The sequence below is a fragment of the Sceloporus undulatus genome, chromosome 5 (genome assembly GCF_019175285.1).
Source record: "Sceloporus undulatus isolate JIND9_A2432 ecotype Alabama chromosome 5, SceUnd_v1.1, whole genome shotgun sequence".
Lineage (NCBI taxonomy): Eukaryota > Metazoa > Chordata > Lepidosauria > Squamata > Phrynosomatidae > Sceloporus > Sceloporus undulatus.
This window is the reverse complement of record NC_056526.1, coordinates 42,281,902-42,295,639: the sequence shown is the minus strand read 5'-3', so window position 1 is coordinate 42,295,639 and position 13,738 is coordinate 42,281,902. Positions and strand designations below refer to the sequence as shown.

The 13,738-nt window shown below is 38.0% G+C and overlaps 1 protein-coding gene across 13 annotated transcripts in view; it reads left to right on the top strand.

Annotated features, from left to right (window-relative positions):
- Positions 1–13,738, top strand: part of ANO4 (anoctamin 4) — a 171,121-nt gene that overhangs the window by 103,453 nt on the left and 53,930 nt on the right. For 8 of the 13 annotated variants that reach the window (XM_042469372.1, XM_042469371.1, XM_042469370.1 and 5 more), the window contains 6 exons: positions 471–571; positions 755–856; positions 5,032–5,076; positions 10,830–10,961; positions 12,935–13,041; positions 13,375–13,430. In XM_042469372.1, the coding sequence (XP_042325306.1) occupies positions 471–571; positions 755–856; positions 5,032–5,076; positions 10,830–10,961; positions 12,935–13,041; positions 13,375–13,430 (543 nt within the window). Of the gene's footprint in view, positions 1–53; positions 270–468; positions 572–754; positions 857–4,969; positions 5,077–10,829; positions 10,962–12,934; positions 13,042–13,374; positions 13,431–13,738 lie in introns of those variants that run through there. The other 5 variants (XM_042469369.1, XM_042469376.1, XM_042469374.1 and 2 more) reach the window with 4 other exon arrangements.

Sequence of the window (13,738 nt, the reverse complement as noted above, 5' to 3'; positions counted from 1 at the left end):
ATATATACTGTGTGAGCCTGGGAATGCAGGATTGATTTGCATGTGTATTGTTCTGTGTTGATGTACAAAGTATATAGTTTTTATCCTATTTCATGGCATTATTCCTGTTCTGGTTTGGAAGTGATGCCCTTTGGGTCTTTCCTCTACAACAGGAGTTAGCAACTTGTCATCCTCCAGATGCTGCTGGCCTTCAGATCCCATTATCCCTCACCACTGTTTTTCTGGCTACGACTACTGAGAGTTCAGTCCAACATCTGGAGGAGCACAAGGTGCCAGCCCTACAAATATACACCCATAACCTTACAAGCAGCTTTCATATGTTCTGGATATCCTAATATATTAAGTGGTATATTTTCTTGAATGACCAATTCCTTAGCCCTGTAATTTGAGAGTATGATATTTATTCTTGACTGCTGCTATAATAGAGTATGCAGATGAGAAATCTTCATTTAATCCATTTTCTATTACAGTCATCTTTATCAAACAGCGACATCATCTTTGTGAAGTTGCATGCTCCATGGGAAGTGCTGGGCAAATATGCTGAGCTTATGAATGTAAGAATGCCTTTCAGGTAGGTGTAGTTATATTTGAAGGTTTATTGTCTGCTTTTAAAAACAAATGTAAAATGAGAGTGAAAGCCATATGTTTGGTATTTCTAGTTACTAGTGGGCTGCATTTTTTTTGTTCAGATTCAATTTTAATTGGAAATGATATGTAGCAGTGCCACTGTTTTCATGGGGTATTCTATCCTTAGGCCCTTTAACCCCTTCACTGCTGGACTCCCCTGCATTCTCGTGCCCTGCTGTTTTTTAAATGGACACTTCTTTGAAAACAGTGGAAGGTCCAGAAGATCCAGGTACGTACGGCAGCACAGCAAGTGATGCCTGTGGGACGTATCTGGCATATTCAAAACCTATAACTTACCAGAATGTATACTCTATTGCGAGAGATCAGGATCACTTGACTATGTAAGCATCTATTGAAAAATAACAGTTTCAGACTGAAGAAGTTAAATATATTTCTTGTATTCTAAGAAGAATGATGAGAGTATCATATAGCACTATTAATCAAATTAATTCCAAATTATCATTAAAGATAATGTGGGTATGTTTGCCTATATAATCATTCCTAATGTCAAATATGATTGGCATTAATGTATTTTTAAAATTTAGATACCTGCTTTATGTTAGATTATTTAGAGAAATAGTTTTAAGATAGTTTTGTTTGGCTTAAACTGACCATATTAATATATCCAAGCAGCCTAGTTCATCTTTCACTTGTACAGTATATCTCAGTTAGCAAAGTAAATACATTCCTGACCACTATGTCTTAAACAGAAAATTTGGTTCCAGAGGCAGAAATAGCATGAAAAGATAAGGATAGTTTTTTGCAGCACACAAAAGAAAGCCAGCACAAAAAAAAAAAAAAACAACACCCCAAAACAAAAAACAGTTCAACATGTTTCTATAAACTTTTACTCCCCAATTAACAATAAGCACACATGAAATGAAAGAACAAATCAGGTAATCCTTGTATAAGGAAAGGAAAAACATTTTGAACCTTGTAGAGATCACCTGAAAGCTTCTTCCAAAATGCATCCTGGGTTGATTTTATTTTCACCAGCTTCCACTTTTCTTAAGATTTCCATTTTGGTGTCCAAATTTACAGACCAATTTTTTTTTAATGCTAGGGGTACCTGGGGGAGACAATCTAATCTGCTCTCCTAGTGCTCTCGGTTTTCCTTCTGTTGTAGGCAGAAATGCACAACTGCAGAATAATAAACTAGAACAGAACCCCTTCTTTTCCAGTGCAAAAATTACTTCATTGTTTACTGCAGACTTGCAGTTGGAACCTGGCACCTAAAGCTTCTGTTTCTCCAGCTCTCCTTCACCATCCTCCCAGTTCCAATGCTGCTGATAAAACATTCATCTGAACAGAGTACAAAGGGGAAAAAAGGGTAGATTAGTTGTGAACATAAAGACTTGGTTAAAATAAGCTTCTTTATCAGAGCCTCTGTTAAATGAGGTATTCCTGTGTAAGCTCATAAGTATTTAGATTAAATTTTATTCTTCTTAATTTCCAGAGTAGATTTCCTTGAAGAAAACACAGTTCAGGGTTTATTGCACAATTATAGCCTGTAACTAACATTCGCAAATTCTAAAAACTTCTTGTTTTATCTTCAAGGGGTGTTGGGGAAATCTACTCTTTAAGTTAGGCATGGGCAAAGTGCAACATTCCAGATGTTGTTGGACCTCAACCTCCAGCATTCCTCGCAATTTTCTATGCTGTCCAGGACTTATTGCATAAAGCTATCAGTTCCTTTGCCAAAGTATAGCAAGTTGGAAAGATCAAAACTAAATAACTGTTTCAATAGTGGTTGTGCGTTTACATTCATACACTCTCTTCAGAGGTTTACTTTATCCATATTTTTTAATTTTAAACAACTAATTTAACATATTCATAAATTAAATTTTTTAAAAAACATCAAGCTGTAATGCATAAAATAGATACAATGCAACTTAATAGCCACCACATTTTTATGCAGGTTGTATAGCGAGAAGTACATTTTTTCCAAGCTCCCATATTAGTCCCTGACATGAAATCATAGAGGTTCTTATATGTAGCACCCCTTCATCACAGCCATGAACTTATGGAAATACCTTCCTTAGCAATGATGCTCAGCCCAGGTGTAGAGGAAAGCACTGCACTGTGGAAAATGCAAGATGGACGATGGCGCAGAACAAGGTTAGGGACCATCTGGCCCTTCAGATAATGTTAGACTGCAGCTCCCATCATCCATAGTCAGTATAGCCAACTCCATGGTACAAGAAGATGCAAAATAATATCAGAAAACACAAATATGCGGAAGTTGAGCCTAAGAACCCCTCATCATTATAAAGGATGAAAGGTAGCCTTATTTTGGACAATAAATGTTTCATAACATCTGTAACAAGGACTCTTTAACTAACCAGTCTAACGATTCTACAAGAGTTCTAACAATGACTGTATCTTGTACACTGAGCAAATTATTACATAATAAAGGCTTGGGAATTATCATGCCAAATCTGATTAATGTCCATCAAACACAGCAGTGTTTCCAGTAATGATCATCCCAGTATTTCTGTAAAGTTTACCAAAAAGGCATGGGGGCAACAAGGGCTACCTGCATTTTTGCTACCTGCATTTTTCTGCCTTCCGTTGCACCTACAGAAACTGATGACTGGCAATTGGGTGTTTCTTCAACACCAATGATTGGACATAGTCTTCTACTGCACCAAAGGACAACAGGCTAGTTTTAAGAGGCACACACAAGTCTGTCCACCAATAGTGTGTTTTTATCCCCTACTCTGTTGCATGAGACAACCACTTTTTCTGTTAATAGAAGAGCCAACCCTAAAAGCAAATCCCATCTCCTAGCTCTCTGCCAACTTTCCACCCCAGATTCTGGTAATTTAAATGTATTATCACCTCTGAACATAGAGCTTCTATTTAACTATGAAGTTAACTATAGTGCAGTGTAGATTTCATACTGTGAGGACAAAGATTACATGGATTTGTATTTGTTGATCCTGCTCCAAACTTCAACTTATTGATAGGCTCTTTTGCATAGAGCTGATGAAAATACCCTCTGTGCATCAGAGTTGATCAAGATGTGGAAGTTGAACAAGGCCAGTATGCATGATCCTTCCAGTCCCCTGCATTCCTATTAATAGTAATTCCATATTTGAACCCTTGTACAGGTCTTAGGTTAGAGTCCATCAGCTCTATCTAATGCTGTAATTGAAATGTGCATTGTACTTCAATGTACTTCCCTTTTGTCAGCCATTTCAGTACTATGAAATAGAAGAAATATTTTCATGCTTCTATGCTGTTCATAACTTTATAAACCTTATGTCTCCAGCTTTTTGTCTGAACTATTTTATTAGTGGGTCCATCTCATGTCTCCACAGAATTCAACAGCATTAACTGCTGAGTTTTGCTTAACATAACACTTTCATCTCATTTTTCACAATAGAATTTCATCCCCTGGAGTTAAAAATATGTTCATTTGAGGGAGGATTCATGATTTGGGCTAAGCAGTTTGTGACAGAATTACACTCATTTATAACACTTGTTATTACATATTTTATAAAACTAGGAGAGCTTCTTGCTCCTTAAGGGCTAACTCATTTTATTATGGTGTAAGCTTGTGGGGTACTGTGGGGAGATAAAGTCCCACTTAATCAGATGAAATAAAATTTGTTAGTACTTAAGGTGCTTACCAATAAAGGAAAGACTCTTATTTTTTCTGCAAGTGACCAACACAGCTAATCTTAAGGAAATTATTAAGGAAAGCCTATCTTATTTAATCAATTTGATTTGACATCTAAAGTCAGATGGGAATCCCAGGCAATGTATGTTTGCAGTCACATTCCAGCTACAAGAAAAGGAGGCTAAAACACTTTTCATTAGTCTAACAGGAGGTTGAAAGCATCTATCAATACCATACATATTGTGTATGTGCTGCATGCATATCACACCTCTGAAAATCGTTAATAACACCAGTATCACCTGTACATGTACTACATGCATAATTATGCCAGTCACCCAGTGTCAGGCATTGTCTACCTCTGTATGAATGTTTTTAATTTTCCTTTGTCTGAAGCACATGCCATTTATATAATAATTCATTATATAATGATGTGTTTAAAGCACATCACTACATTTATTTATATTTCCATTTTCATTCCAAAAATCTGGCCTTGGTTTCTAAAGTTCTTTGAAAGGCACATGCCTCCCAGTCACTCTTGATATGCATAATATAAGTGGAAGAAGAAAGAGTAATAAGAATAAATATATTTTCACAGTTTCTATGATACCTGAGACTGTTGTGGATTCTGTGATGGTTCTGTCTGTTAATCTCTCTTTTTAGTTTCTTCCTCCACCTCTTACAGGCTTCTATCTTCAATTTCCTTTCCTTCCTTGCTAGTTCATACTGTAACTGACGATGGGTTTTCTTCTCGACTGGCTTCATTTTTGCTGTTCTTCCAGGAGAAAAATCTATTACCTGCACCGCCGGTACAAGTTCCTGAACAGGTCAGTGATATTTTCAGTGTGAAGATTATACGGTCACATTAATGCAAAAATTAAGCCATTTTTGTATGAACAGTTGTTTCTGTAAATACAGAAATTACTGCCCAGTGAACTCCTGTTATCTTTATCCATATTTCTCAAGTAGGTTCTTATTAAATTTTTGACCCTTTATCATGAAAAGAACCTTGAAATAGCTGCTCCTTCATTGAAACCCTTACAACCAAAAATGGAAGTGACACCAACCTTGCCCTATTTGTTTGTTTGTTATCTTCATTTATATCCTGCTTTTCTCTCAGTAATGAAACTCAAGGCAACTAGCAACATAATTAAAAACAAGATTAAAATCAGAATTAAATAGATTAAGGGGTGGAAAAGACAGTCAAAATAAGCAGGTTTCCAGCCAGCTTCCAGGCGGGGCATTTAGATGATGCAAATCTTGAAGCCAGACGGAAACTGCTCCCAAGCCGCCCTATGGGGGAAAAAGCCGGACTAAAAAGGAGCTGGATTTTTCCGCTTCTTCCTGGAAATGCACACCTTTGCTTGTACATCTAAATGCAGCACTGCCAGAGAGGCTCTAAAGGGGCGCTTTATCCTAACCCTAACCGTAATCATGCATATAAACACCCTGTTGTAGGAGCACATTTAGAAGGGACAGAGCTGCCATACCCAAGCAGTGGAGGTGCCAGTGCCCAAAAGAGAGTGACACTTTTCATGGAGATAAGTAAAACATACACACGCCAGACAGTTAAAGAATGGCATGGGGTGAAGGGAGGGTGAAGGGGGGCATGGGTGTACATTGCCAGCATCTTCATGGGTACGTCTATGCTCCAATGACCAGTATCGATGGAGCTCTGCACATAGAACTGTGTGCAGGTTCACAGGGATGGTCATCCAATGGATGGCAGTTGCCAGTGGTTCGCTCCTGCGAAGGTGCGCAGGGATGGTCTGGGGAACAATAAAAAAATACCCAATGGCACGACTAGAAGCCACACCCCGCCACCTTGGGAGCCGGCTGTGCAATTGGTGGCGACTTGGATCACTTTTGGAAAAGGTAGCTTCAAGCCACTTTTTCCTGCCTGTCTGTTTCACCCTGAAACTGTATAATTTAACAGATTAAAACTATGCAAAACCTTCAATAAAAGTACCAAAATTTAGGTTATTTAAAAACCAATTGAAGAATTTCTCAGGTTAAAAGCATTTAACATTAAAAATATTAAAATTAATTAAAAGACTACATACAAACCTTGAAAACAGCACTACACCATCTTAAAAGCTGATCTGAGTAAGTTTCTAATAGTTGATGATATGAAAATGTTTTAACTTGCTGACAAAGGGGAATAAAGATAAGGCTATCCTGGCCAGCAAACGTCCAAAGTCTGGAAGCAGCCACCAAGAAGGGCCTTTTTCTAGTTTCCACCAAATCATAGAATTGTAGAGTTGGAAGAGACCACAAGGGCCATCCAGTCCAACCCCCTGCCATGCAGGAAATCACAACCAAAGCATCCCTGACAGATGGCCATGAAAAGCCTGAAAAGTTGGTAGGACAGAGAGAAAGGCCTCTCCAGAAGATCTCAGAGCTCTGATGGACTCAAAAAAGGAGAAATAGTCCCTCAAGCAAATTAGTAATTGGATTTTTTAAAAAAAGTAATTAGGTATGGGGCAGATTCCCCTAGGGAAAGAAGGTGTTAGGACGGATAGATAAAAGCAGAATGAACTTTTGAAATCAATTAAGGCATAGAATACCTCTAGAAAATGAAAATCAGTGTTAGAAAGCCCCGAGACAGGAATGTACTTGAGGGGCATTGATATTTTTATGATAGAAACAGGGATAGATTATTTGAGCAATACTAACTAGAGTAGATAAACATGAAATCACTTGCTAAATGCTAAGTGAAATACCTTAAATACACCAATCCTGTCTGATTTTGAAAGCTAAGCAGGATTAGCCCTGGTTAGTAGTTGGATGGGAGATCACAAACGAATACCAGATGTTCGACAGTGGTTGAGTCTCCTTCTTTCGAGGTTTTTAAAGAGAGGCTGGGTGGCCATCTGTCAGGAATGTTTTGATTGTGTATTCCTGCATGGCAGGAGGATTGATTGGATGGCCCTTGGGGTATCTTCCAATTCTAGGATTCAATAGGTTCTGTAGGCCAGGGATTCCCAACCTTTTTGACACGTGAAGCCCTTATTTCTATGGTGGAGCCCTAAGAGGCCTACCCTATGTCTTACAAGTTATTGTTTAGGAGTACAGTATATATAAGAATATATTCTTATTCTTTAAATTCATTCATTTTTATTTCTTTGATTTTCCTGGAGTGGCCTTGGAACACCTGGGAAGTGTACAAGGAGCCCTAACGGCTCCTCGGGGCACTGGTTTGGAACCGCTGCTGTAAGTTGTATTTCAGAGGGAGGAACTGGCAAAACCACCTCTAAGAATTCTTTGCCTAAGAAAACCCTATTGGGGATAGTTGCTCCTCAAACAAGGAGTTGTTATAGGGCTTACCACAAGATGCCATTCCCAGTGTTTTTTAACATCTACATGAAACTGCTGGGAGAGATCATCTGGAGACATGAGGCAAGGTGCTATTAGCCCACTGATGACACAAAGAGGCTAAACAGACCGGCCAAAAGAGCTGGGAGTGGAGTGGGGACATGGCGGCCGCATGCCCTGACTCCACCCCCAAGCTGTCATCACGCCGACCAACCAACCGCCCACACATCAGGCAGCTTTACGGTGCTCTTTTGGAGTGGTGTTCAGATGCTGCACACCAAAAGGAGTGCCAAAAAGTGCTGCCGCAGCAGCAAATAGAGTTTTTTGCGGTTCCAGAAGTAGCAGCTTTCTGCCACTTCTTTTGGAGCTAACAAAATACCGGATCAGGGCCATAGTATGCAATTGCTGCAGCCCCAATCCAGCACACAAAGGGGCAGTGTGATGCCGCCCCTTTAGGGTCATCTCTTTAGGTGCAATATGTTTCTCCATGCCTTCAAAAACAGTCTCAGCGAAGGTTAGTGTGTCTCTGAATGAATGCAAAGCTGGAGGAGGTAATGGGCTGGATGAAGAAAAACAGATTGAAATTGAATCTAGACAAGACAGAGGTGCTTACTATTAAGGGTCCCTGGCATTATAATGTAGAAAAACATAATGTGTCTAAGATCTGAAGAAAATTTCAAACCAATTCAGCAGAGAGATTACAAGATGCAAACGGTATGAATATATGAAAGCTCTTTGCGTTCTATCGGAGAACTGGGTTCTCTGATTGCACATTAGGGTTTTAAATACAGAGCCTGGGTGATCAGCATCCAATTGTAAAACTTTTCAACAATTAGTTTCATGCAGCCTCCAATAAACTACTTTTCTTTAATAAGGGTGGGAGGGGGGGACTTCACATATCTCCTGTGTAGTTTGGCATTAAGCACAGGCTAAAGATACAGCTGGCTGTTTCTCAAAAAACTATGGAGATTATAGCACTTGGATAAGAAACGGGAGAGAAATGGGATGCGCCTGTCATAAACTTATAATTGTCCTGTAATATCCTATTAAGGGTAAACTCCTGTGACTAGCTTATTACAGGACCTTTACAGGTTATTACCAGAATAAGAACGGGATGAGAGCGATGTCATGTGATAATATTTGCGCAATTGCGCCATATTGATGGGAACATCCCAATTCTTATTCCTATGTGATAATCTCCCTTGTGTGGATAAACTATCTCTGTATTTGTATTTCCACTTCACTGGCAGTCTTTCCTATGTACGTTTGTGTGTGTGTGGCTGTGTGTTTTACCTGTTGAATGGAGATGATTACATCTAAACACTATAACTGTTTTCAGCTCTCAAGCCAAATTACTTTTGTGTGAAATAAGAGTTCATACATTTTGTAGCATGCCCGGGCAGTGAAGTGGAGACAAACTGACAAACCATCTTTTTGAAATTATACCCTTTGTGACACACAAGTGGGTACAAATGGAAGCAAAATGATTAAATTTTCTAAAGTTCTGCTGCCAGAGCTTTTTGCCCATGAATCTGATATGGTCATATTTAAATCTCCATTACATAGTTTGTCAATTAAAATGAGAATTTAAGTGAAACTAGGGGAGGAAACTCCTGAAAATGAAATTGCCATGGGCTTATTTAGGTTGTATTGAAACTTGCTGCATTGTAGCAAATTTTCTGGCAATGTGTAAGTGGTCACTTACACATTGCCAGAAAATAAGGTAATAAATCACAATACAGTGGTACCTCGGGATACGAAATACCCAGGTTACGAAATTTTCGGGATATGAAAAAATCCCATAGGAAATAATTGTTCCGGGTTACGAATGTTTTTTCGGGTTACAAAAAAATTTTGTGCTTTTCGGCGCTATTTTACACGGAATCGCGGCTTTTCCCCATTAGCGCCTATGGCATTTCGGCTTACAAGGCTTTTCGGGTCGAAAGCGGCCGCGGAACGAATTATTCGTAACTCGAGGAACACTGTAGGAGAACTGTCCTGTGACAGCTAGTCAGACAGGAAAACTATTCTCTTTAAATAGAACATATAGGCCAGAATCTCAGTGGTGTCTTTTATATGGATACAAAAGGAGAAATGTGGAATATCCACATTTAATCCAAGGCCATGGAAAGGGAGTTGTACATGTGGTTCCATTATACATTTGGTTTTGCATTGGACTGAACATTCTGTTATTGCAATGCTACCATTCATCACAAAGATTGCATGCCCTCCAACGCTGTACAATATCAGAGTGTAAAGATGGGAAAAGTTATCAGTGAAGAAGAAGCTACAGAACTTTGCTTTTGCCTGAGCCTACTGCGAGGGGCAAGATTCTGCCCCTTCTCTCCTCCCCCTTTTGCCCTTTGAACGCAGTTTGCAGCAGCTGAAATGAACTGAGGACAGAGCCGCCCATCTGCTTGAGACCTGAGTCAACTTCATACCTTTGAGAACGTTAGAACACACTGGGAAGAATTGTTCTCTTTGTCCCAGTTACCTATTTCAGTTTCCAAGTATCAGTTCTTCATTAATCTGCCACAATCTCTCCAAAGCAATGTCGAAGGCTTTCATGGCTGGCATCCATAGTTTTTTGTGGATTTTCCAGGCTATGTGGCCATGTTCTAGAAGAGTTTATTCCTGACATTTTGCCAGCATCTGTGGCTGGTATCTTCAGAGAATGCTGACCTGGAAGAGAGAACAGCATTCCAGGTCAGCATTCTGAAGATGACAGCCACATGCTGGCAAAACGTGAGGAATAAACTCTTCTAGAACATGGCCACATACCCCGAAAAACCCACAAAAAACTATAACCTCTCCAAAATTTGGCTGTCTGCAGAACCCCACACAGAAGAAGCTCTCTTTAGAACCACCAGCTTAGGAGACAAAAGAAACCCCTTATTCCCTTTTCCTGTCTTCTCAAAGTGTTTGGCAAAGCATGGACATAGCTGTGTTGCCCTAAGAGAAGAACCCAAAGGTTCCCCCTCTGCAGCTATTAGTTATCTAAGTAAAGTGCTGGTACCTTGACACCTGATATTTCAAATTTATAAATCATGTTGTCAAACTGATTTGGCTGTACCTTATACAAGTGTATACTGGAAGTCAGTGGTGAGATGCCTGTCCATGTATTACTGTCATTACTTTCCAGAACATCTGTCTTGTTTTGTTCATTTTGCATGCTGGTATGTGGATAGGATTGGAAATATCTGCTTCACTCTGAATTTCTTGATAATGTTATTTATCCTTTGATCTTACCTTTCGTGTGCTGCAGAATCGAGAAACAGTTAAGCAGGTTTCGAGGATGGTTACCTAGAAAGCCGATGAGGTTGGACAAAGAAAGGATGCCAGACTTGGAGGAGAATGACTGCTACACTGCTCCATTCAGTCAGCATAGGATTCATCAGTGAGTCTTCTAAGTCAAACAAATATTGAGACATAGAAATACTGTTTTTGTTTTATATTGGAGGGTACAGAAAATGCTATTTAGTCTTTTATTATGGTTGGATCCTTACTGCACTGTTCGAAATTCTGCTCAGAGTCTACATTTTTGTCTCTCTGCATCTTCAGGACTTCATAATTCATAACAGCTACAATCTGTCTTCTTCTTATTGTTGTTTTTGTTATGTGCCTTCAAATTGCTTCCAAATTACAATGACTCCTAAAGTGAATCTGCCATGGGGTTTTCTTGGCAATATTTATTCAAAGGGGGTTTGCCATTGCCTTCTTCTGAGACTGAGAAAGTGTGTCTTGCCCAAGGTCAGCCAGTGGGTCTGCACAGCTAGCAGGAATTTGAAATTGTGTCTCCCAGAACCCTAGCTCAACACTCAAAGCACTACACTACACTGACTCTCACAATATATCTATTTCACAGGAAAAACAAAGACATTGATATTTATTGTCTTCCGATTATTTAAATTCATTTTATCCATATAATCAAACCTGAACAGAAACATAACTTTAAAAATAACACAGAATCAGTTATTAAAAACTAACCAATAAAAACAAGAACATGAGGTCAGTAATTCAAACAACAATAGAACTGATAATGCTGACAAGTCGCAGTATATACAGCACAACCCAAAACTATATTTTATTTTACTTTACAGATATGGCAAGCTCTTTCACTATTATTTATATTATTGTTACTGTTATTGCTGTTTATAATAGAATAATAAATATAATATTAATATAGTACAGGTTGAGTATCCCTTGTCTGAAATGCTTGGGACCAGAAGTATTTCAGTTTTTGGATTATTTACATATACATAATGAGATATCTTGGAAATAGGACCCAAGTCTAAACACAAAATTTATTTATGTTTCGTATATACCTTACAGACATAGCCTGAAGATAAGTATATACAGCATTTTTAGTAATTTTGCACATGAAACTAAGTTTGTGTACATTGAACCACTACATTTGTGGCACTATGTCATCGCACAGAAAACTTAGGAGTTTGGAGTGTTTTGAATTTTCAGATTAGGGAAACTCATCCTGTATTAGTATAACATAATATAATATAATCAATGTAATAGTAAATATAATAAAAGGCATATGCCCATAAGACTGTACATTACCAAAATGGGACTTTAAAAAACTAGGTAATAACCTCATCTCTTAGGCCCATTTATTCACTTGGAATGCTTTGAATACTATAAATACTTTGTGATGGCTCTATTGCATATCATTTTTTATCCTTCCATGAGAAATATTCCTATACACATATGAGACAGGATACAAATAATTTGTGCATGAGATCAGGATCTGTGAAACTTTCAACCATGGGAATACCTCTTAATGTCTTCTGTGAGTGTTACAGGAAATGAACGAGTGTTAAATGAAAGCAAAACAATAAAGCTCAAAATCTACTTTTGTGTATCTGTTGAACTTCCAATAAATCCGAGTTGTTGCGTACACTTTTATTAAAGTGTCATATTAAGTTTAAACCAAAGTTGAAAGTTGCTATCTGGAATGTTTCCAACCTCAATATATATTTTAAAAATTAATATTGCATGCAAATTATCTGAGAGAAATGGTTGGAAGAATAAGTCTAACCTATTAGTATTGTATTTCCTAAATTTGGACATTTGGTTGCAGTTTTATCTGTCCAATGCACCAATTTGAGCAGACTGAGAACATGTCTAAAGCTAATTTCATTCTACTGATGTACATTCCAGCTGCTCTTGTTAGCTTTAGAAATTGCTTTCCTATGAAATGTCTTCCAAGTAACCCTGCTGAACAGAAATGTCATATTGCGATGCACTGATTTGTTTATTCTTTTCATCTACAGCTGTTATGTCAGAAATGTCAATGACACTTTTTATATTGTCATGAGCAATAACTCTCTTCTTTTCTTGTGATATTTTCACAAACAGCTTCATCATCCACAACAAAGACACTTTCTTCAGCAACGCTACAAGAAGTAGAATTGTCCATCATATTTTACAGAGAGTGAAATATGAGGAAGGAAAAAATAAAGTTGGTAAGTGTGAGAAAGCAGATTTTATTTCATATTAAGCTTTGCTAGTATGTAGGCTGATAGTCTTAAAAGAGGCCATGACACTGATATTATTTTTTCATGCACTGTACTCTATCGTCTTGTACTTTAATTTCAACACTACACTTTAAATATCAAGCTGTAGCAAAGAACCCTAAAATGTATGTAGTTGCTTCTGTATTTTGATTTTTAGCTTTGCTTGTGTTTGTACCCTTTAAAATGTTTTAAAGAATTTCCTGTTCCCCTCCAACATGCAGCCTTATTATATTGCAGTGATTTCAGTCCTGACTGTGGTATATTGAATGTTTTTGTTTCTAGGACTGAATCGATTGCTTACAAATGGCTCCTATGAAGCTGCATTTCCTCTTCATGAGGTATTTTTTCATTTTGTTTTTCCTAGCAGGCTGAGTTCATTCCCTAAAGTACTTTAACCATTATTGTTCTCAGTGGCATTAATCTTGATTTTTCCCTGAAAGAAAGAGAGAGAGAGGAACTTCTAGGGACATCTATTTCCTTCTCTCTTTCTTTCTCCCTTCGTCTTTCCTTTTCTGGGATATTAGAGGATAGATAGATAGATAGATAGATAGATAGATAGATAGATAGATAGATAGATAGATAGAAGATAGATAGATAGATAGATAGATAGATAGATAGATAGATAGATAGATAGATAGATAGATAG